The 21,684-nt window shown below is 38.4% G+C and overlaps 4 protein-coding genes and 2 pseudogenes across 4 annotated transcripts; 1 reads left to right on the top strand and 5 right to left on the bottom strand.

Moving 5' to 3' along the window:
* The first annotated feature begins 6,170 nt into the window (after window positions 1-6,170).
* LOC132179812 (probable xyloglucan galactosyltransferase GT14) lies at window positions 6,171-8,169 on the top strand. Its single transcript, XM_059592594.1, has 2 exons — window positions 6,171-7,019; window positions 7,528-8,169. The coding sequence occupies exons 1-2, from the start codon at window positions 6,171-6,173 to the stop codon at window positions 8,167-8,169; spliced, it is 1,491 nt and encodes a 496-aa protein (XP_059448577.1).
* A 65-nt stretch (window positions 8,170-8,234) lies between these two features.
* On the bottom strand, window positions 8,235-10,183 carry LOC132177053 (probable aldo-keto reductase 2). Its single transcript, XM_059589260.1, has 5 exons — window positions 9,895-10,183; window positions 9,613-9,813; window positions 9,355-9,527; window positions 9,163-9,265; window positions 8,235-8,762 (listed from the first exon to the last, which is right to left on the bottom strand). Exons 1-5 carry the CDS (start codon window positions 10,117-10,119, stop codon window positions 8,424-8,426), a joined length of 1,041 nt encoding a protein of 346 aa, XP_059445243.1. The 5' UTR covers window positions 10,120-10,183; the 3' UTR covers window positions 8,235-8,423.
* A 634-nt stretch (window positions 10,184-10,817) lies between these two features.
* Window positions 10,818-17,102, bottom strand: LOC132177056 (probable aldo-keto reductase 5; annotated as a pseudogene).
* LOC132177054 (auxin-induced protein PCNT115-like) lies at window positions 13,403-14,045 on the bottom strand. Its single transcript, XM_059589261.1, has 2 exons — window positions 13,737-14,045; window positions 13,403-13,670 (listed from the first exon to the last, which is right to left on the bottom strand). The coding sequence occupies exons 1-2, from the start codon at window positions 13,956-13,958 to the stop codon at window positions 13,431-13,433; spliced, it is 462 nt and encodes a 153-aa protein (XP_059445244.1). The 5' UTR covers window positions 13,959-14,045; the 3' UTR covers window positions 13,403-13,430.
* A 1,065-nt stretch (window positions 17,103-18,167) lies between the features above and the next one.
* LOC132177052 (probable aldo-keto reductase 3) overlaps window positions 18,168-21,684 on the bottom strand; it is a 6,097-nt pseudogene continuing 2,580 nt past the window's right edge.
* LOC132177055 (IN2-2 protein-like) lies at window positions 20,162-20,879 on the bottom strand. Its single transcript, XM_059589262.1, has 2 exons — window positions 20,560-20,879; window positions 20,162-20,478 (listed from the first exon to the last, which is right to left on the bottom strand). Exons 1-2 carry the CDS (start codon window positions 20,776-20,778, stop codon window positions 20,254-20,256), a joined length of 444 nt encoding a protein of 147 aa, XP_059445245.1. The 5' UTR covers window positions 20,779-20,879; the 3' UTR covers window positions 20,162-20,253.

The following is a 21,684-nucleotide window of genomic DNA, read 5'->3' as shown; positions in this document are numbered from 1 at the left end:
CCATCCTTGAGTAGGAGTTGTCCTGTTCTTCTCGCAATTGTTACTGTTCATGGCATTACCAGAAGATGTAACCTCGTGTACCTGTTGAAATTCCGCCGCATTCTTTTCAGTCTCCTGTACAAGAACGGAGGGGTTGGTGAATCTTCCTTCATAGACCCACTTGTTCCTCCGGAACCAGATCTATCGAGCTAGATGTGCAAACAATTCAAACTCCTCCTTTCCACATCTGGACAGCATATGTTTCGCAATATGCATAAAGTCTTTCCCATCAGTACTAAACTTTTGGAAAACTCTTTTGGTACATCCTCACACATCCTTGGCTGCTGGACAGCCCCAAAGAGCATGTACCACAGTTTCGGGTTCGTTCTCACAAATGGGGCAGTAAGGATCCTTCACCACCTTCCTCCTTAGCAGAGCATCTTTTGTAGGTAACACATATTGGCATGCTCTCCAGAAAAAATTCTTTGCTGTATTTGGAATAGATAAACTCTAGATCTTCTTCCACAACTTACTTTCCTCCACCTTAACAGAACATTCTGGGACCTTTTTGCTTTCCAATTCCTTTAATAAATGGTAGGCGCTTTTAACCGTAAAAATTCCTGAGCTGCTTCCCAACCAAATTTGAAAATCAGGTTGGTCAATGTTGCTAATTGGTATAGTATTTATTGCTGCTACCTCCTCGGCTGTAAAGATATTTGACAACACATTCTGATTCCACCAAACCCTTTCCCAATCAATAAGCTCATGCACCTTATTGGTCGGGTTCTGCACCTTCAGAAGGGATTGAATCCTGTAGGTTGAATGCAGTGGAATCCAATTATCGCCCCAGATGTTTACATTTTGACCATTACCAATTCTCCATATTGTCCCAACCTCAATAAGATCTCTAGCTCCTTGGATACATCTCCAAGCGAATGAAGGTTTCGTACCCAATTTTGCTTCCATGAATGAACCTTTTGGATAATATTTCACCTCGATGATTCTTGCTGTTAAACTTTCAGGGGACTTTAGGAGTCGCCAACATTCTTGGATGAGTTGGAGTAAAATGGGGGAATCCAAAGCAAGTGGAGGACTGGAATTTCGGGACCTAAGCTGTTTTAATAAAGCCCTTTTGGCGAAACAAGCTTGGAGGATGTGGACGATGCCAGGTAGTTTAGTAGCACAAATCATTAAAAGCAAATATCATCCGAATGGTACAATACTAGCTTGATGCCCAGCTAGGAAAAAAACCATTGTTCGCTTAGAGAAGTATACAAGGATCTTGTGAGCTTTTAAAGGAAGGATTGGTGTGGAGGATTGGGAATGGAAGAGTAGCCCGCATCTGGGCAGATCGGTGGATCCCAAATCCTTCAACATGCATTTCGGGTTCAATCTCCTCCAACCTTGCTTGACCCGTAGGCCACGGTTGATCAACTTTTTGATGGGAGTGGGTGCAAATGGGAGCAGTCCCTCTTGGATCGATTGTTCTCGGTGGAGGAGTTAGTTATGATAAGGTCTCTTCCCATTAGCTCTACAAACCAAGAAGATAGACTTATATGGAGGGATACTGAATCTGGAATCTTTACAGTTAAGAGTGGATTCCATATCCAGAAGGAGTTGGATAACATGAGGATGACAGAATGTTCTATTCGTAAACAGGACAGTAAGGTATGGAAGGCTTTATGGAGCTTGCAAATTCCTAATGCAAAGAAGGTGTTTTTTTGGCGGGCTTGCCAAGATATATTGCCTACGCGCTTAAATCTGGTAAGACATAAAATACTCACTGACCCGACCTGCCCTATCTGCGGGACTGAGGAAGAATCCATATGTCACATACTTTGGCTATGCCCCTTGGCATGTGATGTATGGAGTGGGGGCTGTATGAACTTTCAGAAATGTTCATACTTGAACTTTGACTTTCTAAGGGTAGCTGAAGAGATGCTGAGTAGATGCAGGAAGGAAGAGTTCCAATTGTTTGTGATGGTTGCCCGCAGAATCTGGTTACGGAGGAATGCGGTAATTGTAACATCCCCCACCCCAATGACACACAATATTGTCCGCTTTTGGCTCCCCTCGAATCAGACTTCCCAGGGTGGTCATCCATCCTGGTACTACTCCAGCAGAAGCATGCTTAACTGGGGAGTTCTGATGGGATTATGACCATCACAGCTTTAAAACGCGTTGTTGTCATTAAGGGTGTAGTATACATTTAAGCATATCCTCATCTCCATACCCAGGCGATGTGGGACGTCACAATCACCTCCTCTTAGGACTCAGCGTCCTCGCTGGCGACCCTCATGGGATTCGCCCATTCTTGGCGTCCGCCCCAGCGAGCGCCCGCTAACGACCTTCATGGGCTTGTGCATGCTCCCCCCATCTCAGGCTGAGCAATGGCTCTGATACCAATTGTAACATCTCACACCCCAATAACACACAATATTGTCCGCTTTTGGCTCCCCTCGAACCAGACTTCCCAGGGTGGTCACCCATCCTGGTACTACTCAGCAGAAGCACGCTTAACTGCGGAATTCTGATGGGATCATGATCATCACGGCTTTAAAACGCGTTGTTGTCATTAAGGGTGTAGTATACATTTAAGCATATCCTCATCTCCATACCCAGGCGATGTGGGACGTCACAGTAATTCATGAAGATTTGTTCTCACACCCAACTGTCTTACTTGTCAGTGCCTCAGAAGCCTTGAGGGAGTTTCATGAAGCACAAACAGAGAATCATACTTCTTGGGCAGCGATGGAAGTTTCTTCCCCAAGTAAGTGGACGGCTCCTTCGCATGGTTGGCATAAGGTGAATTGGGATGCGGCCATTGGAAAGAAAAATGATCGAGTGGTTCTAGGAGCAGTCATCTGTGACCATTTGGGAAGTCTGGTTGCAGCTAGGTGTGTTACCCGACAAGGTACTGTTGATCGAGCGTCTGTTGAAGCTTGGGCAGCCATAATGGCATTCAGGTGGCAAGGGAGCTAGGGCTGTGGCAGGTCTGCCTGGAAGGTGATGCTAAAACTATTGTAGATGGCGTAAATTCCAGGGAGCCGAACTGGAGCCATAGGGGACATCTTGTGGAGGATATTCGGACTAAGTTAGCAGCTATCTCGTGTTCAAAAATGGTCTATGCCTGCAGAGAGACCAATCAAGCTGCTCATGTCCTAACTAGGTTGGTTGCAAAGCAGGAGGAGAGGACGTGGATGCATGAACCACCTGATTGTATTCATGAGATTATTGTATCAGAGCTCAATGCTCTGTCCAACTGATTAATTCAATGAAAGCTGCAAGTTTATCAACCCCCCCCAAAAAAAAAAAAAAAAAAAAAAACAGTTGGTTTCAACCAATAAAATATAATATTTAATTAAAGTAGATAAATATTTAGAGAGTTTGATGTCAATGATTTTGAAACATGACTAACAAAATCAATCAAAATAGATTTTTAGAGATAAATTTAGAAAAAAATTGAAGAGCTCAATATAAATGCTTTTGGAGCATCCTCAATGAGCTCTCTAAAATTCATGACTTTTAGCCAAAATTTGGTTAAATTTAACAAAAAGCAAGCTTCATCAAGCTCTCTATTCCCCTATCCATTTTAGGTCTTGTCAGACCTCTCCCTAAATTTAAAGAACAAAATCATTTCTTTACTCCTATTTTTTATATTTTTATATTTCTCCTCACACTCTCTCCTCACAAGCTCTCAATCTCTCTCCCTCATCTCTCCTTCATGTCATCCAGGAATTGGGTATTGGATAATGGAGGGGATTTGTGTGAAGCACTCATAGGTGACCTTTTTTATTTTTATTTTTATATGTAGAAAGTAGATTTTTGGTCAGAATTTTCACTTTAGAAGGGTCCGAGCGTGCATGACACATAGGTGACTTTTTTTTTTCTATACGTAGAAAGTAGATTTGTTCCTTCATAATCCGGTGCGCACCAATTGTTGATTTTCGATATATATATATTTTTTTTCCACAGAAATTGAATTATATTGATAAGAACGAATTAAGAATGTCTTAAGGAGAGCGACATTGTAACATATCTTAGGAGTATTTATTTTTCGATTTAAAGTTCTTAATTAAGCTAAGAGATGATCATGTAATTAAACCCAACAAATTTATAATTAATGTTTGATCAAACTAGTTCTGGTTATATATCATTAGATTTATAGGATGGGAAAATGAGATAATTTTATCACCATACAAAAAGAGAGAGAAGAAGAAGAAGAAGAAGAAAGGAATTCCTTGGCTGACCTTTGATCGTACACAAAACACTATTAATAATGATGATTATATAGTGAGGAAATATAGCACTCATGAGTGACTATATATATATAAAGAAATTAATTGTGTTCATGATCTCTTTCTAAAAGAGGATGATATATTGTTGAAAATAATGATAATAAAGTAGTAACTATATATGGACATCATAGACATAGAGGAATAATTCAATTAAGGTAAGTATCTCACTTGTTTTTTTATTTGTATTTTATATTTTAAAGTGATGTAATTTTTAAAATTATTATTAAAAGTCATAAAATAATTCAATTAAGGTAATTAAGTATCGGTGAAATAGGTTGAAATGACTTGAGAATTAGCCCTAAAAAGACAAGTGAGCGAAAAAGAAAGCCTAACTACCTTTTATTCCAGACTACAGGAAATTTACAAAATCACCTTTTGACGAACAAAAAAGGAATCATATGTTTGGCAGCCTAGGGTTTCATTTTTCCCATTTTCTCCCTCTCCCATCTACATCATCAACCTCTTTGTTTTGTCGGATAATATTTTTTTTTGGAAAACTTCACTTTAGATCTTTGAACTACAACTCGTTTTGAAAAGACCTTCTTAAATTTTAAAAACTTTCAATTTAATCATCTGAATTTTCAATTTGATTCAATTGACCCCCCCCCCCGCACCCGCGGCGGTCAAATTCAACCGTTAACCCTTAACAGAAATTACTAAAAAAACCAAATTACCCTTTAATTTTCATTTTTTTTAAAAAAAAAAAATTATTTGAAAATTAAGAGTAAATTTGAAATTTTATAAAAAAGTCAGGAATATAAAGGTCATTTTATCACTCTTAAAGTTTTAAATTTGACTGAAGGAGTACATTGCATCAAATTGAAAGTTCAGGGATTGTAAATGAAATTTTTCCTATTTTTTTTAGTATTTTCGAGTATTTGATAGTACTTGAAAATTTTGATCAATCCATTTTGTTTTTTGTTTTTTTGTTTTTTGTTTTTTGTTTTATTAACTATAAAACACCCGATTGCTTTTTTAATATGGTATATGCTTTTTGAAGGCATACAATATTTTCTTTATACAATATTGAAGTTTGGAGAAAATATAAAATAAGAAGATAATAACGAAAGTAAGAAAAAAAATTAAAGAGAGATAAAAAAAATTACAGATGATTCGGTGTTATATATATAAATTTAACCGAGTAGTTTGTACCAAGATCGAGACGGAAGAAGATAAAAGAAGAGAAGGTAGAGATATTGTCCTCTACTTTTATGATAAAACATGACAAATGTTGAAGAAAGTCTCCCGTTGGGAGAAATAGAAGAAATAGAGATTGGGCTATTACTTGATTTTAGAATTAATTAAGTAAATTTTTCGAGGCCATGTTGAGCTATATAAATTGAAACGACCATTTTCACTAATAATTCTAGAAGTCTCTCTTGTTTTCTTCTTGAATCCCTTCAAAAATGATGTGGCTATATATTAAAATCACAATTTGATCAAAATCCAATAATAATTAATCACAAGCTTAATGGTGATTTTAGTAGCCACATCATTCTTAAAAGGACTCAAGAGGGACGTACATAAGAGAGACTTGTAGCATTACTCCATTTTCACACTTTATAATATAATATTTGGATATTAATTGATTGAAGACAGAAAATATATTGATTATATATGATTCGCTATGAAGATCTGCAGGAATATGTGTTTATGGAATATTTTGTAAACTGGCGTATGCTTGCCTTTCTTGGTTCTATGCCTTAAATGACTTCTTCAACCAGCTGGTTAATTAATTTAATTAATTTTCGTCATTAGAATGCTCAACAGCTCAAACTCCTCCTCCATATCAATCTCTCTCGATCTCTCATGTCTTATTCTTTCTAGATTCTTAATACGATGATCACCATTCTGCTGTTGTAGTTTTTGGTGCATGCAAAGAGATCAGAAAACATGGAGAAAATATTCACCGTGGGAAACTGCCATAATCAACTCTGGTTTGTCTTACTCTTCTCCTTTCTTTTAAGCTTGATATTGCTCTTATTTGATCGTACGGCTTTGATTGGCGGCGATCAAAACGGTGTCACTTTTCTAGTCAACAACTTTGTCAATCATGCCACCCAAACCCGCACACCCAAATCTTTTGATTCTTCCGTAAGTACAACAGACGACAAAAACGAGACAAAATCCGGTTCGGATTTGTGTTCGGGTCGATACATTTACATGCATGATCTTCCCAGCCAATTCAACGACGAGTTGCTCAAGAATTGCCATTCGCTTATCAAATGGACCGACATGTGCCCGGCTATATCAAACATGGGTCTTGGTCCTCGGGTTGAGAATAATCCGGAACCGGTTTTGTCGAAAACGGGTTGGTTTGTGACGAACCAATTTACGTTGGAAGTCATCTTCCACAACAGGATGAAGCGCTACAAGTGCTTGACAAACGACTCGTCGTTGGCTTCGGCAGTTTATGTACCGTTTTATGCTGGCCTTGATGTGGGTCGGTTCCTTTGGGGTTTTAACATCTCAGTGAGAGATGCATCTTCTTACAGTCTGCTCAAGTGGCTTGCAGAAAAACCAGAGTGGAGAAGAATGTGGGGTAGAGATCATTTCTTGGTTGGAGGAAGGATTTCTTGGGATTTCAGGAGGCAGACAGATGATGATTCTGATTGGGGTTCCAAGCTTATGTTTTTGCCTGAATCCAAGAACTTGACATTGTTGTCAATCGAGTCAAGCTCGTGGAACAATGACTTTGCAATACCATATCCAACATACTTCCATCCTACGAAGATCAATCAGGTAATCGAATCAAGCTCATGTTAGAGTCTATTTGAGATTGTGATTTTATAAAGTCTTATTTGAAAATATTTGGTAAAATCATGATTTGACCTTTAAAATCGCAATTTAACATTTTAAAATTGTACGTTTTCAAAAACACATCTCTTTACATGCGACTTAAAAACAAAATTTCAAAATCTCAAATAGGCTCTAACACAAGCTTGATTTGATTACCTTATGCGAATCAAGCTCGTGTTAGTAGGTTCATTTTGTGATTGCGGTTTTAAAAAGTACGATTTGAAAATGCATGTTTGGCAAAATCTCGATTTGGCCTTTAAAATCACAGTTTAGCATTTAAAAATTATGTATTTTCAAAAAAACATCTCATTACCAAATTTTCTGTGTTTTCAAATGGCAAATTCTTAAAAATGCAATCCTAAATTTCTTTGATTTGATTTAAAATCCTACTTTTTGTCTAGGCCTTACGTATTAATCTAGAGTTTGAAATCTGTAACTGGTGATTTAACAGGTAATCCGGTGGCAGAAAAAAATGAGAAGAACAAAGCGGCGGTACCTGTTCACTTTTGCTGGTGCCCCACGACCCAATGCAACAGATTCCATACGAAGTGAGCTGATTGATGAATGCCAGTCGTCACCCACATGCAATTTTCTTGGTTGTTTCAATGGAGCAAGCAAGTGTGACGACCCTGCAAATGTGATGAAGGCATTTCAAAGCTCTGTTTTTTGCCTGCAGCCTCCTGGGGATTCATACACGAGGCGGTCAACTTTTGACTCGATTCTGGCCGGCTGTATTCCGGTCTTCTTCCACGTGGGTTCTGCTTATGCGCAGTACTTGTGGCATTTACCGAAGAAGTATACAGAGTATTCGGTGATGATACCGCTGGACGATGTCAAGGAGAAAAAGGCTGCTGTGAATGAGAGATTGCTTCGGATTCCGAAGAAGAAAGTGTTGGCCATGAGAGAGGAGGTTATAAAGCTGATTCCGAGAATAGTTTATGCCGATCCGAGGAGTAGACGAGAGAGCTTTGAAGATGCATTTGACATTGCAGTGAAAGGTGTTCTTGAGAGAGTAGAAAGAGTGAGGAGGGTGATTGAGGAGGGTGAGGATCCAAGCATTGGCTTTTCCGAACTAAATGGTACCAAGTTCTAATTGTTTCCCACATCGACTAAATCTGTGTTATTATGTAATTATGGTCTTTTGCACGACATCATCGAACATTGCAAACAAAGTACGGTTATTGAGAAAAATATGTGGTCTGATCTTCATGAATTATCAGGCATCATAACATTCTAATAGAACATATATTATTCTGAGGAGTCAAGAACTCAACACACAGATATTATAATATTGACAAAGTCTGCAGGGATTCAAGCTATTGATCAGACACAAGAAAAGGTTTGTGCTTATGCAGCTTTCCACGACGAAAGTGGTGGAGTTTCAGAAGTCTTCCAACTCGCCATGTCGGTCAAATATCTATCGCCCTTAACAACATCATCTGAAGCAAATGATTCGAGCTCAACCATTTCTTCTCGTGTGAGTTTCATAGACAGAGCTCTAATGTTCTGGTTGAAGTTTTCAATCTTGGTGGTTCCAGGAATGGGACACACGTCATTCCCTTGGTGATGAACCCAGGCTAGTGCTAGCTGCGATGGGGTGCATCCCTTCTTCGTTGCCATTTCCTTCACACGTTCAAATACGATTTTGTTATGCTCCATATTTTCAGGTTGGAACCTAGGAACATTCTGCAAGTAGTAAATACATATATACATTAGCATTGAGATTGGAATCACAAACAATAAGATATGAAAATCATTAAATGTAGGTTTAATTACATTTTTTTCTTATGAAGAACGGACACTAATCACACTTTAGCCACATTGAATTATCATTTTGTAATTAAAAATATTCATCATTAGGAAATCTCGTTTAATCATAATGAATATGCCTTTTTAGACACTAAATATCCAGTAAAGGATGAAAATACCATCGGATTAAAAAAAAACAAACAGATAAACTAAAATAAAAAAATTTTAATTAAGAAAGAAATAAAAAATATATATATTTAAAAGAACAAGTTCCGAAACTCTGGGGGTGGTCAAGCCACCTCCAAGCGTTTTCGGTATATAATATATATGTACAAACCTTTCGGAAGTCACCGTCGGAAAGATTTTCAACAGACTTGAGCCCCGACGTAAAGAATCCTCGTCCAAGAGGACTGTATGCAACAATCCCAATGCCCAGTTCCCTGATAAATTATAATTTGGATTTTGATTATTTTATAACCTCATAAAAAAAGGATTTAATTAATGTACGTAATTGATAATGATGCGTCACCTGCAAGTAGGAATGATTTCTTGCTCGGCATCTCTAGACCACAAAGACCACTCCAGCTGCACAGCTGTTATTGGATGAACCGCATGAGCTCTTCTGATGGTGGAAGCAGAGGCCTCGGAGAGACCTATGTACTTTATTTTACCTTCTTCCACTAGCTTCTTCAGTTCCCCAATCTACATGCAGAAGAAAACAATTAATTCCATAAATTCATCGTCTTGTATTTTACAGATCGAGGATGCATGAGCGAGTGAAACGAACCGTGACTTCAATGGGAATGCGGGTGTCGATGCGGTGCTGGTAGTAGAGATCGATGCAATCCAATTGGAGGCGCTTCAAGCTGGCCTCACAGCAAGCTCTCACATATGATGGATCGCCACGTGTCTCCCTCTTCCCATCCACATAGCAAAGTCCGAACTTGGTTGCCAATTCCACCTTCTCTCTCACCCCTCCCTTCAAACCCTGCATGAGCCCCAACAATTAGCGAAAACGAAGAACAAACAAAACAAGAAAAGAAAGAAGAAGAAAAAGAAATTAAGGGACCTTTCCGAGAAGGATTTCGTTGGTGAAGGGGCCGTAGAAGTCGGAGGTGTCAAGCAAGGTGACGCCGGAGTGGACGGCGTGGTGGATGAGAGCGATCATGTCTTGTTCGGGCTTGGGAGGACCATAGGCGTCGGACATGCCCATGCAGCCCAAGCCCTGTGCGGACACCTCCAGTCCCTGAGAACCCAACTTTATCCTCCGGATCCCCACTCTTCCGGCCTCCATTTCTTTTTCTTTCTTTCTTTCCAGCTGCTACCAGAAACCCAAGTTGGGCGATATTTAAAAAGGCTCCAGCGTGCGTAAGGACTTACGTCAGCCAATCTCACACCGTCCTTTTTAACCAAAATAAAAGATAATGGTCCGTTTGTTAATCTATATTTTATTAGATGTTGGTGGAGATGGTGGCGGTCCTGGCGGAGGTGGGGCAGAAAAACTAGCAGGACAAAACACCCACGCGCATAATTATTAAAAAAATTATTTGAAGCATCCTTACGGTAAGCAACGAAAGCAAATACGTTCTTATTCTCAACATCCATTCATAATATATACTGGCTCGACCACCCCCTCTGAAATTGTATTTTTTTCAAAAAGAATTATATTTATATTTTATGTTTTTTGATTGTGGTGACACATGTCTTTGTATGATTGCATCTAACATGGCACATTAACGGATACCATTAAGATTGCAATTGGAAGTTAAGAGTAAGGATTGCTTATCAGACTATCAGAGGGATGTCTTAGCAAATTTACCCAGTCGTCAAACTTCTGGCTTAAGGACCTGCGTCGGTCAATCTCTTGGGGGTCTTTTTAATCAAAACAAAAGATTATATAATATTCCGGATATCTGGACGGGTCTTATTTTGTACCAAATCTAATCTTCATAAAATCAAGCTTGATAACATTCTAATAAATATATATTATCCTGAGCAATCAAGAACTCAAAGCACTTCAATTATAATATTTACAAAGTTTACAAAGTCTATGAGGATTGAAGTTATTGAGACATAGCAAAAGGCCGGTACTTATGCAGCTTTCCATGAAGAAAGTTGGGGAGTTTCAGAAGTTTTCCAAGTTACAATGTCATTCGTATATCTATCACCCTTAACAACATCCTCGGAAGCAAATGACTCGAGCTCAGTCATTTCTCTTGGTGTGAGTTTCACAGACAGAGCTCCAATATTCTGATTGAAGTTATCAATTTTGGTGGTTCCTGGAATGGGACACACGCCATTCCCTTGGTGATGAACCCAGGCCAATGCTAGCTGCGATGGGGTGCATCCCTTCCTCATTGCCATTTCATTAACACGCTCAAATATGATTTTGTTGTGCTCCAGACTTTCAGGTTGGAACCTGGGTAGAGACTGCAAGCAGTAAAGTAAATACATATATCAGCATTGAGACTGGAATCACATATTAATGGACATCTACGGTACCAATGACAAGCATACCCTTTATAATGCTTATAAGCACTAAGACTGAAATTATTAAATATTTTTCTAGGAGGCTGTGTAATTCAGGAAGGCAATGGTTTTTTTTTTTTTTTTTTTTTTTTAATTTTTTTATGAATAAATTTCTATTAACACCAAATAATGAAGTACTACACACTAGCAGAAACCTGCTAAATCCCCAAGGCAATTAGGCCTTACAACAATCAGCAAAACCATCCCCAACAAACTACCAAAAACAAAGCCTATCTCAGTGCAACAAAGAGCAGTACACTACACAAAGATACTACTCCAAACAATCAGCCCAAAACAGAGGAACACTTATCCGTACTAAGCTTCCCCAATTCAGAGGAAGAGGAACAACTTATCTCTACTAAGTTTCCTCCTTCAGCTATCCAGCAGCTATACTTGTGCAGCATAAGCCCAGATTGAACAGCAGCAGAGCTAACATCAAGCAGTGAAGCTTACAGCCAACAGTCAACCAGACTTGCATCAGAACAGAAGTTGGGATATCCCATTAGCACAAAGAGACATATTCTCCTCATTACCATTAAAATTGCCCTACCATATAATTCTAGTTCCAACCTCCCAAAAAATCTTTTGACTCATTTTTTCCTCAGAGATTAAGGAGTTCCCAAATCTGACATCATTTCTCTGCCTCCACAGATGGTATACCACCAAGCCCCAAGCTAATCTACAAATACTTGCTTTTAGGCTCTTTCCCCTCCATTCTTTCACTCCCTTGGAATATCTTCCCATTCAATAGGAATATTATCCTGATTACATTTCTTCATGACAACTTGCCAAATGCTCTTGCTTTATCCACAACCAAAAAACAATTGATCCCGGAATTCAATATAACCTCTACAAAACATACACCCAAACTTCTCCTTTTGCTCCCCAACTCAGAATTATATGTACAGTAGAAACGCTGTCCTTGATTGCAGCACACACTTTAACATAATTCTGAAACATAGCTAGTCTGCCTTAATTTTCCCAACACTGAAAGATACTGGACGACAATAAAGACGTGCGCCATCAACTAAAGCAACTTCATAATGAATGTAGTTTTGGCATCTCATGCTTACTAAGTGCCGTAGTACTTGCATATACTAAGTCACTGATGTGATTAAACCAGCATCTTTGTAGGAGTTCAACCTCCAACAAGGAAAAGTTTCCATCATGGATGAATTATGCAGAGTACAGTACAGTAAACAATAATCAATCTCTTAGGAGCAACAAAAAACTAACAGCAAAGAATCAGTCAAGAATCATTAAATAGAAGAGTAACGCTACTCTTCAATCTCATTTATCACATGGTGTGTTTTAACTGGCTTCTTATGTTAGCTACTCAAAACAAACCATGCCAGCCAATGTGAAATGGGTATGATAAATGAGTGAAGAATAATATTAATCTAAATAAAAACCAGTCTTACGCAAAATCAAAAGGACCTGATAAAAAAATAAATAAATAAATAGCAAACCATTGAGCATCTAGAATGTTGCCTACTGAAGAAAAAGTATGAGGTCATTAAAAGAAACAGGGAAAGCATATACTGATCTTTACAAGGTCAATCACCATGTGAGCCAACAGTTACTTGCGAGATAAAAGTCTCAAAATACTGAAAAATGCAGCAATGATGCTATAGAACTGTTAGTCTAAATGACTGCCTATTTCATTTTGAAGCTCAACATATGCGGTAGACGTACAAACCTCGTTGGAACGATTTTCAACAGCCTTAATCCCTGACGAAAAGAATCCTCGTGCTAGAGGACTGTATGCGACAATACCAATGCCCAGTTCCCTGAAAAATTAAAATTTGGATTTTGATTATTCTAGTATAACCTCATAAAAAAGGAATTAAAGCAATTGCTGCCTCACCTGCAAGTAGGAATGATTTCTTCCTCCACATCTCTTGTCCACAAAGACCACTCAAGCTGCACAGCTATTATTGGGTGAACAGAATGTGCTCTTCTGATGGTCGAAGCAGAGGCCTCGGATAGACCAATGAACTTTATTTTACCTTCTTCCACTAATTTCTTCAGTTCCCTAATCTATATAAACAAGAAAAGAATTGCATAATTAATCCTCTACACTGACCTATTTTGTAAAAGATACGAGGAACGAACCGTGACTTCGATGGGAAGGCTGGTGTCGACGCGGTGCTGGTAATAGAGATCGATGCAATCCAAGTCGAGGCGCCTCAAGCTGGCCTCACAGGCGGCTCTCACATACGCTGGATCGCCACGGATCTCCGTCTTCCCATCCGCTTTGCTAAATCCGAATTTGGTTGCCAATTGCACCCTCTCTCTCACCCCTCCCTTTAAAGCCTGCGGCCGAAGAAACGAAATCTAAGAAAGAACAAACAAAACAGGCAAAAACGAATGATATGCGACCTTTCCAAGAAGGATTTCGTTGGTGAAGGGGCCGTAGATGTCGGAGGTGTCGAGGAAGGTGACGCCGGAGTGGACAGCGTGGTGGATGAGAGCGACCATGTCTTCTTCGGGCTTGGGAAGACCATAGAAGGCGACGGACATGCCCATGCAGCCCAGGCCCTGTGCCGACACCTCCAGTCCCTGTGAACCCAGCTTTATCCTTCCCACTCTTCCGGCCTCCATTTCTTTCTATTTTTCCTTTCTAGTACAACTACAGCCTGCGGCTGCTACTCCTTGCTGCAGAAACCCGGATTATTTTTATTAAAAATTAGAATTTATTAGTGTATTTTTGTGTTATTAAAAAATTTTCATTGTATTTAATTATTATTTAAAAAATAAACTCTTAATTTTGTAAGTAAAATAAACAAATCTTTAAAAAATAATATTTAAATAGAATAATAAAATTAAATTGTTAAAATAGCGAGACGGTTGAGAACGTTATGAAAAAAATGAGTAATTAAAATGAAAATAAAAAATGTATTTTTGTTATTTTGGTACTGCTAATAATGACCAAGCCTCCCCACAGCAAGGATGTACAGATTATGTAATGCTGAGGTTGCTTGCTCCCAAGGAGAGTACCAAGAATGGCAGGATGTGGTTTGATGGATCTTCTTTATTACATAGAGGTGTTCATTCAGAATCATCAACTCCAACAATTTTCTACAGCTCTGTAAGAAAATTATTCATAGAGGGCGAAGGACTAATGTTTTCCAGCACTTATTGCATAGTTGGATAATTTAAGCTCTGTAGAGTTTACAAAGCTTCCAACATGTTCTGCTAACATTGTAATACAACATAAATTATTCTTGAGACCAGTCAAGCACTCAGCACTCATCACACTTCCATTATAATTTGGACAATGTCTACGAGGATTCAAGTTATTGGGACACAGCAAGAGGCATGCGCTTATGCAGTTTTCCACGAAGCAAATGATGGGGTTTCAGAATCCTTCCAAGTCGGAATGTCATTCCTCCATCTATCACCCTTAACAACATCCTCTGAAGCAAACGATTCAAGTTCAGCCATTTCTTCTGGTGTGAGTTTCACAGACAAAGCCCCAATGTTCTCGTTGAAGTTTTCAATCCTGGTGGTTCCTGGAATGGGACACACGTCATTCCCTTGGTGATGAACCCAGGCCAATGCTAGCTGCGATGGGGTGCATTCCTTCCTCGTAGCCATTTCATTAACACGTTCAAATATGATTTTGTTATGCTCCAGATTTTCAGATTGGAACCTAGGTAGAGTCTGCAAGCAGAAAATACATACATCAACATTAAGGGCACGTTTGGGTGTGCGTTTGACAGGCCTAAAAATGTGTTTAACAATCAAAAAATTTCGTACGAAGATAAAAGTACTCGTGGTAAAAAATAATAAACTATATTTCTCAAACACAATTCCAAACATGCTCTAAGATTGAAATCACCAATTAACGGGCATCTACATTAACAACAATAAGTATACCCACCCTTTAAAATACTTATAAAAGTGAAATCATTAAGCCTATGTTTGATAGGCAAAATGGTTGTTCGATCTATGAAGAAAGAAAAGTTAGCTTTTATTAAAAATGGAATAGTCATTCTCATGGAAAAATAGTCATTCCAAATGTTAGAGTTCTATCCTTATCATATACTTGTCAAGGGTATTTTATTCCATATTTTTCTATTTAAAAAAAAAAAAAAAAAAAAAAACTATTCATTTTTTCTAATCAAATAGCCATTCCTCATTCCCTAAATATATTTCAAAGAGGTAATGTAATTCATGAATGCAATGATGAGCACAAACTGCTATGCCTTGCCTTAATTTTCGAACACTCAAAGATATTGGAGGACATAGAGGTGATAGTTCTAAGAATAAGTGTAGTTTTCTCAAATAAAAACAAGATTTTTTGCAAAATCAACACCTAAGGAAAAGGAAAATAACATTCTGATTGGCTATACGAGAAGTTGAGGTGGGCTACACTAAAAATACACATTAACAGTGAACACTAGAGATTTTAGCAGACCATTAAGCATCTACAATGTTGACTTGTGAAGAAAAAAGTATACTGCTCTTCGCAAGATCAATCACTATGTGAACCAACAGTTACAATCATGACAAACAATTGGGAATAATAATCTTCTCTAGGTAGATCTAATGGTGTAGATGATTGTGCATTTCATGTACAAACCTTTCGGAAGTCATCGTCGGAAAGATTTTCTAGTGACTTAAGCCCGGACGAAAAAAATCCTCGTGCTAGAGGACTGTATGCAACAATCCCAATGCCCAGTTCTCTGAGAAATTAAAATTTGGATTTTGATTATTCTATTAATATAACCTCATAAAATAAAATAAAATAAAAAGGAATTAATTAATGTAATTGATAATGATGCGTCACCTGCAAGTAGGAATGATTTCTTGCTCAACATCTCTAGACCACAAAGACCACTCCAGCTGCACAGCTGTTATTGGATGAACCGCATGCGCTCTTCTGATGGTGGAAGCAGAGGCCTCAGAGAGACCTATGTATTTTATTTTACCTTCTTCCACTAGTTTCTTCAATTCCCCGATCTACATAAGAAAACAATTGCATTCATAAATTCATCATCTTGTATTTTACAGATCGAGGATGCATGAGCGAGTGAAAGATGGGAGGAACGAACCGTGACTTCGATGGGAAGACAGGTGTCGACGCGGTGCTGGTAGTAGAGATCTATGCAATCCAAGTGGAGGCGCTTCAAGCTGGCCTCACAGGAGGCTCTCACATACGCCGGATCGCCACGGATATTCTCTATCTTCCCATTCGCATACCTAATCCCGAACTTGGTTGCCAATTCCACCCTCTCTTTCACGCCTCCCTTCTTCAAAGCCTGCTGCCCAGGAAACGAAATCTGAGAACAAACGAACAAACAAGCCAAAAAAAAATAAAAAATAAAAAAAATAAAAAAAAAAGGAAGAAGAAGAAGAAGAAAGAAATGGGACCTTTCCTAGAAGGATTTCGTTGGTGAAGGGGCCATACATGTCGGAGGTGTCGAGGAAGGTGACGCCGGAGTGGACGGCGTGGTGGATGAGAGCTATCATGTCTTGTTCGGGCTTAGGAGGGCCATAAAAAGCGGACATGCTCATGCAGCCGAGGCCCTGTGCGGACACCTCCAGTCCCTGAGAACCCAGCTTTATCCTCCCCACTCTTCCGGCCTCCATTTCTCTGCTTTTTCTCCGTTCTACAGCTACAGCTGCTAGCCTGCTACTACTGGAAGGGGGAGTGGGTTGGATAAGAACAAACGCAATGCCGCAGAGGAGCGGGCAAAGGACTGGATCTATCCATATCATAATAAAAGAAAGAAAAGTAAAATAAAAGTACGGACCTGCGTTAGACAATTTTGTCGGGCTCGTACATACCTTGAATTGACAACTCCAATATTCAATTATATTTTTAACAATAATTATTTTATAAGAAATAGAAAATTATTTCTTATAAATAGATCTTCAACCTATAATATAAAATAATAATAGTAGTATCAAAACACCAAATATTAGTCTATTATCCATATAAATCGACATAATTGCTCATTTCTGTTCAAGAAAATCGTTCCATTGTCATTCCGCCGCTACAACTCTATTATAATTATTATTATGTCTTTTTTTTAAAAAAAAAAAAAAAAAGTATATATTTTTCTCAAATTATCATTTTATTGTGATTTTCTTCCCAACTATGTCAATGTTTTTCTTAAATTACCACCGAAAAAAATAAAAATTTGACAATATTCTCCTAGACAGCAAAAAGATAAAACTTATTTAATGCTTTTTTATTAAATAAAAATATTCTTAAAAATTTGAGAAAAAAAAAACACTTAAAACCGAAATTAAAAAAAATAAAAGAAGACTCTTAGGGTGGTCCGACCACCACACTCAAGTGTTAGGAGTGATTCAGCCACCTTAGATTTTTTTTTTCCCCTATTAATTGCATTTTCTTTTTCTTTTTTTCTTAATTATTTACTTTTTTTATTAATGATATTTGTATCATTATGGTACACTTAACATTTTTTTAGTAGTTTTGAAGGAACATTAACACAATTCATAGTTTGGAGAATATATTAACAATGAAGCTTTGAGGTATTTTCTTTTTTGTTTTTCTTTTTTCACTCAAGAGAATCAAACCCACCGTTGAGAGGTGGGCCAGGGAATCGTTATCAATAATTCAGCCCATGTAATCTTCATTGCAAAAATTTACCGGTATCAGAATGCCCAAACCCCATCGTTTTGAGATTCTTAAGACCCGAGCCCAACTTTTATTCATGAGATCAAACCAAAAGAAAATTATCATAGCCAAACACCGAAATAACAGGACAAGGCATCAGGCCTAAATATCTATTTGCACCTATGTAAAAAGAATGAAAAACAAGCTACATTCAAACAACAAGGCAAGGCAACATGCCATCTTTTACTTTATACTTCAGAACTACATTATGCTTCCAACATATAAATTACAACGTGCACTCTTTTACTTGATGTCAAACTTTAAGCTTAATTACTTAGTCTACAAGCTCTCTACAATCACTGAATATCAGAAACAAAGATCTGAGTTCTAATCTTCGGCATGAATCAAGCATCATAACATTGTAATAGAATATACATTATTTTGAGCGGTCAAAAGAACTCAACACACTTCAATTATACTATTGACAAAAGTCTATGAGGATTCAAGTTATTGAAACATAGCAAAAAGGCTTGTGCTTATGCAGCTTTCCATGAAGAAAGTGATGGGGTTTCAGAATTCTTCCAAGTCGGAATCTCATGAATGCTTCTCTCACCCTTAACAACGTCCTCAGAAGCAAACGATTCAAGTTCAGCCATTTCTTCTGGTGTGAGTTTCACAGACAGACCTCCAATGTTCTGGTTGAAGTTTTCAATCTTGGTGGTTCCTGGTATGGGACACACATCATTCCCTTGATGATGAACCCAGGCCAGTGCCAGCTGTGATGGGGTGCATCCCTTCCTATTTGCCATTCCATTAACACCCTCAAATATGGTTTTGTTATGCTCCATATTTTCAGGTTGGAACCTAGGTAGAAACTGCAAGCAGTAAATACATCCATCAGCATTGAGACTGGAATCACCAGCAATAAGACTGAAATCATTAAATATATTTCAAGGAGGTAGTTTAATCATGAAGGTAAAAACTTTTGAAATTTCATCAATTCATGAAGGCAATAATGAGCACACACTCTTAACACAATTCTGTAACATAGCTATTCTGGCCCTGGCTTAATTTCTAAGCATCCACAGCTACTATGCCCTGCCTTAATTTCCCAACACTGAAAGATATCATCAAGTGAGGTGAGGCTCATAATGAGTGTAATTTTGGCATCCCATGCTCTTACCTTAATCGGGTTGGTCAAGCATTTTTCTACAGTACAGATTTTAGTAAACATATTGTCACTGATCATGTGACTAAACAGGCATTTTTCTACTCTAAAAAGGAAAGTGTCCATCATGGATGACTAATGCAGAGTAGAGTAAATAATAATCGAATCTCATAGAAGCAACAATAACAATAACAGCAAAAGAATTAGTCAAGAACCATTAAATAAAAACTAGCTGGCAAAATCAAAAGGAGCTGATGGGAAAATCAAAATCTAAGGATTTCTTTTATTTCATGTATAATGAGTTAGGAGGAGAATACCACCATAGAAAGGAACTAAACATTCTGATTGGCTATGCGAGAAGTTGAGGTGGTCTACACTATTACACATTGACAATGAACACTTGAGTTGATCTACAGTAAAGATTTTAGCAAACCATTGAGCATTGAATCCCATTTGTTTAGACAAATTATGACTGCTCGGATGTCATGACATTCGAATCGATATAAATCACAATTTATGTCAAAATTTAAGTTAATAAAAAATAATTTTTTTTTTAATTAATACTTTAACGAGGCCAATCCCTGGGTGAGCTCAGAATACTCAAAATGCAGCAATGATGATATATTTATCCTAATTAAACGACTGGCTATTTCGTTTTGAAGCTCAACATTTTCTGTACATGTACAAACCTTTCGGAAGTCATCGTGGGAAAGATTTTCGATAGACTTAAGCCCGGACGAAAAGAATCCTCGTGCTAGAGGACTGTATGCAACAATCCCAATGCCCAGTTCCCTGAAAATTTTAAAATTTTGATTTTGATTATTCTATAATCTCAAAAGGGGAATTAATGAAATTGATGCCTCACCTGCAAGTAGGAATGATTTCCTCTTCGACATCTCTAGACCACAAAGACCACTCCAGCTGCACAGCTGTTATTGGATGAACAGCATGAGCTCTTCTGATGGTGGAAGCAGAGGCCTCGGATAGACCTATGTACTTTATTTTACCTTCTTCCACTAGTTTCTTCAGTTCCCCAATCTAAAGATCATACAGAATAAAAGAATTGCATAATTCATCCATGGGATACTTGTCAAAGATATGGCTCAACGCCCCCAACCAAGTTGATTGAGGGTAGTTTACGGAAGATGCAAAGAACGAACCGTGACTTCGATGGGAAGGCGGGTGTCGATGCGGTGCTGGTAATACAGATCGATGCAATCCATGTGGAGGCGCTTCAAGCTGGCCTCACAGGCGGCTCTCACATACGCTGGATCGCCACGGATCTCCATCTTCCTATCCACAAAGCAAAATCCGAACTTGGTTGCCAATTCCACCCTCTCTCTCACCCCTCCCTTTAAAGCCTGAAGCCCAACAAACGAAATCTAAGAACAAACAAGCAAACAAGAAAAAAGAAAAAGAAAAAGAAAATAAAGATGCGGGACCTTTCCGAGAAGGATTTCGTTGGTGAAGGGGCCGTAGAGGTCGGAGGTATCAAAGAAGGTGACGCCGGAGTGGATGGCATGGTGGATGAGAGCGATCATGTCTTCTTCGGGCTTGGGAGGGCCATAGCCGCCGGACATGCTCATGCAGCCGAGGCCTTGTGCGGACACCTCCAGTCCCTGAGAACCCAACTTTATCCTCCCGACTCTTCCGGCCTCCATTTCTTTTCTGCAACAATGGCTTCAACGACTGTTACCACTGCAGCGGAAACCCAAGTTGACGGATTATAAAAGAGAGAGAAAGAGAGAGGAGTTGGTGTCGTAGTAAAAGACTATATGGCCATGGTAGGTAAAAACAAATTACAAAATCAGTACAAGTAATTATACCGATTAACAAATAGTTTCATGTAATATAAAATATTTGGTGAAGACATTCTTGTAGTAATCAAATAGTTCCTTTTACTCTCAACTTTTATCTATTATCTTGACTTTCTCGGTTAAGATGATGTCACACCCAATCATACAATGACGTGTTGCACACAATAAAAATTATAAAACAACATAAATATAAATGTATTAAAAAAATAAACATGGTCAAGCCGCCATTTGGTCAAATGGGGTCTATCATTTTTCGTTGGGAATTAGGGGAGAATTCTAGATTAGCCAGAATCTTTTGAAAGAGATTTAGCGCTTGCCGTGATGCTGCCGGTGTCCCACTAAATAAATAATAATAAAATATTATTTAATTTTAAAAAAATGGGAAAAATAGAAAAGTATTTTTATTTTTATTATTTGGCCCTTGAGAGAGAGAGAGAGAGAGAGAGATTGCTTTTTTTTTTCTTTTCTCAATTTCTTCCTCTCCGTTTTTGGTTCAGGTGGAGAGTTGCTGGCGAATTGGAATCACAGCCGGCTGTGTGATTTTCATGCAGAGAGAAAATTTTGTTGGAGAGAGAGCTGGAGTTGGTTTTGTGTCATTGGTGGTGCTCTGTGAAGGACCAAAGTACAAAGAGACTCGTGGAGGGCCACTACTTTTGGCCTTTCGAGGTGGCCGAACTACCCTTATGGCCAAACGGTGGCCCTTGGAGGAAGTTCGGTCATCCCAAGGGCCAAACCTTTTTTTTTTGTTTT

This window comes from Corylus avellana, chromosome ca4 (assembly GCF_901000735.1).
Source record: "Corylus avellana chromosome ca4, CavTom2PMs-1.0".
In the NCBI taxonomy this organism is placed as follows: Eukaryota; Viridiplantae; Streptophyta; class Magnoliopsida; order Fagales; family Betulaceae; genus Corylus; species Corylus avellana.
The sequence above is the reverse complement of the archived record's forward strand: the minus strand, read 5'-3'. Positions and strand labels throughout refer to the sequence as shown.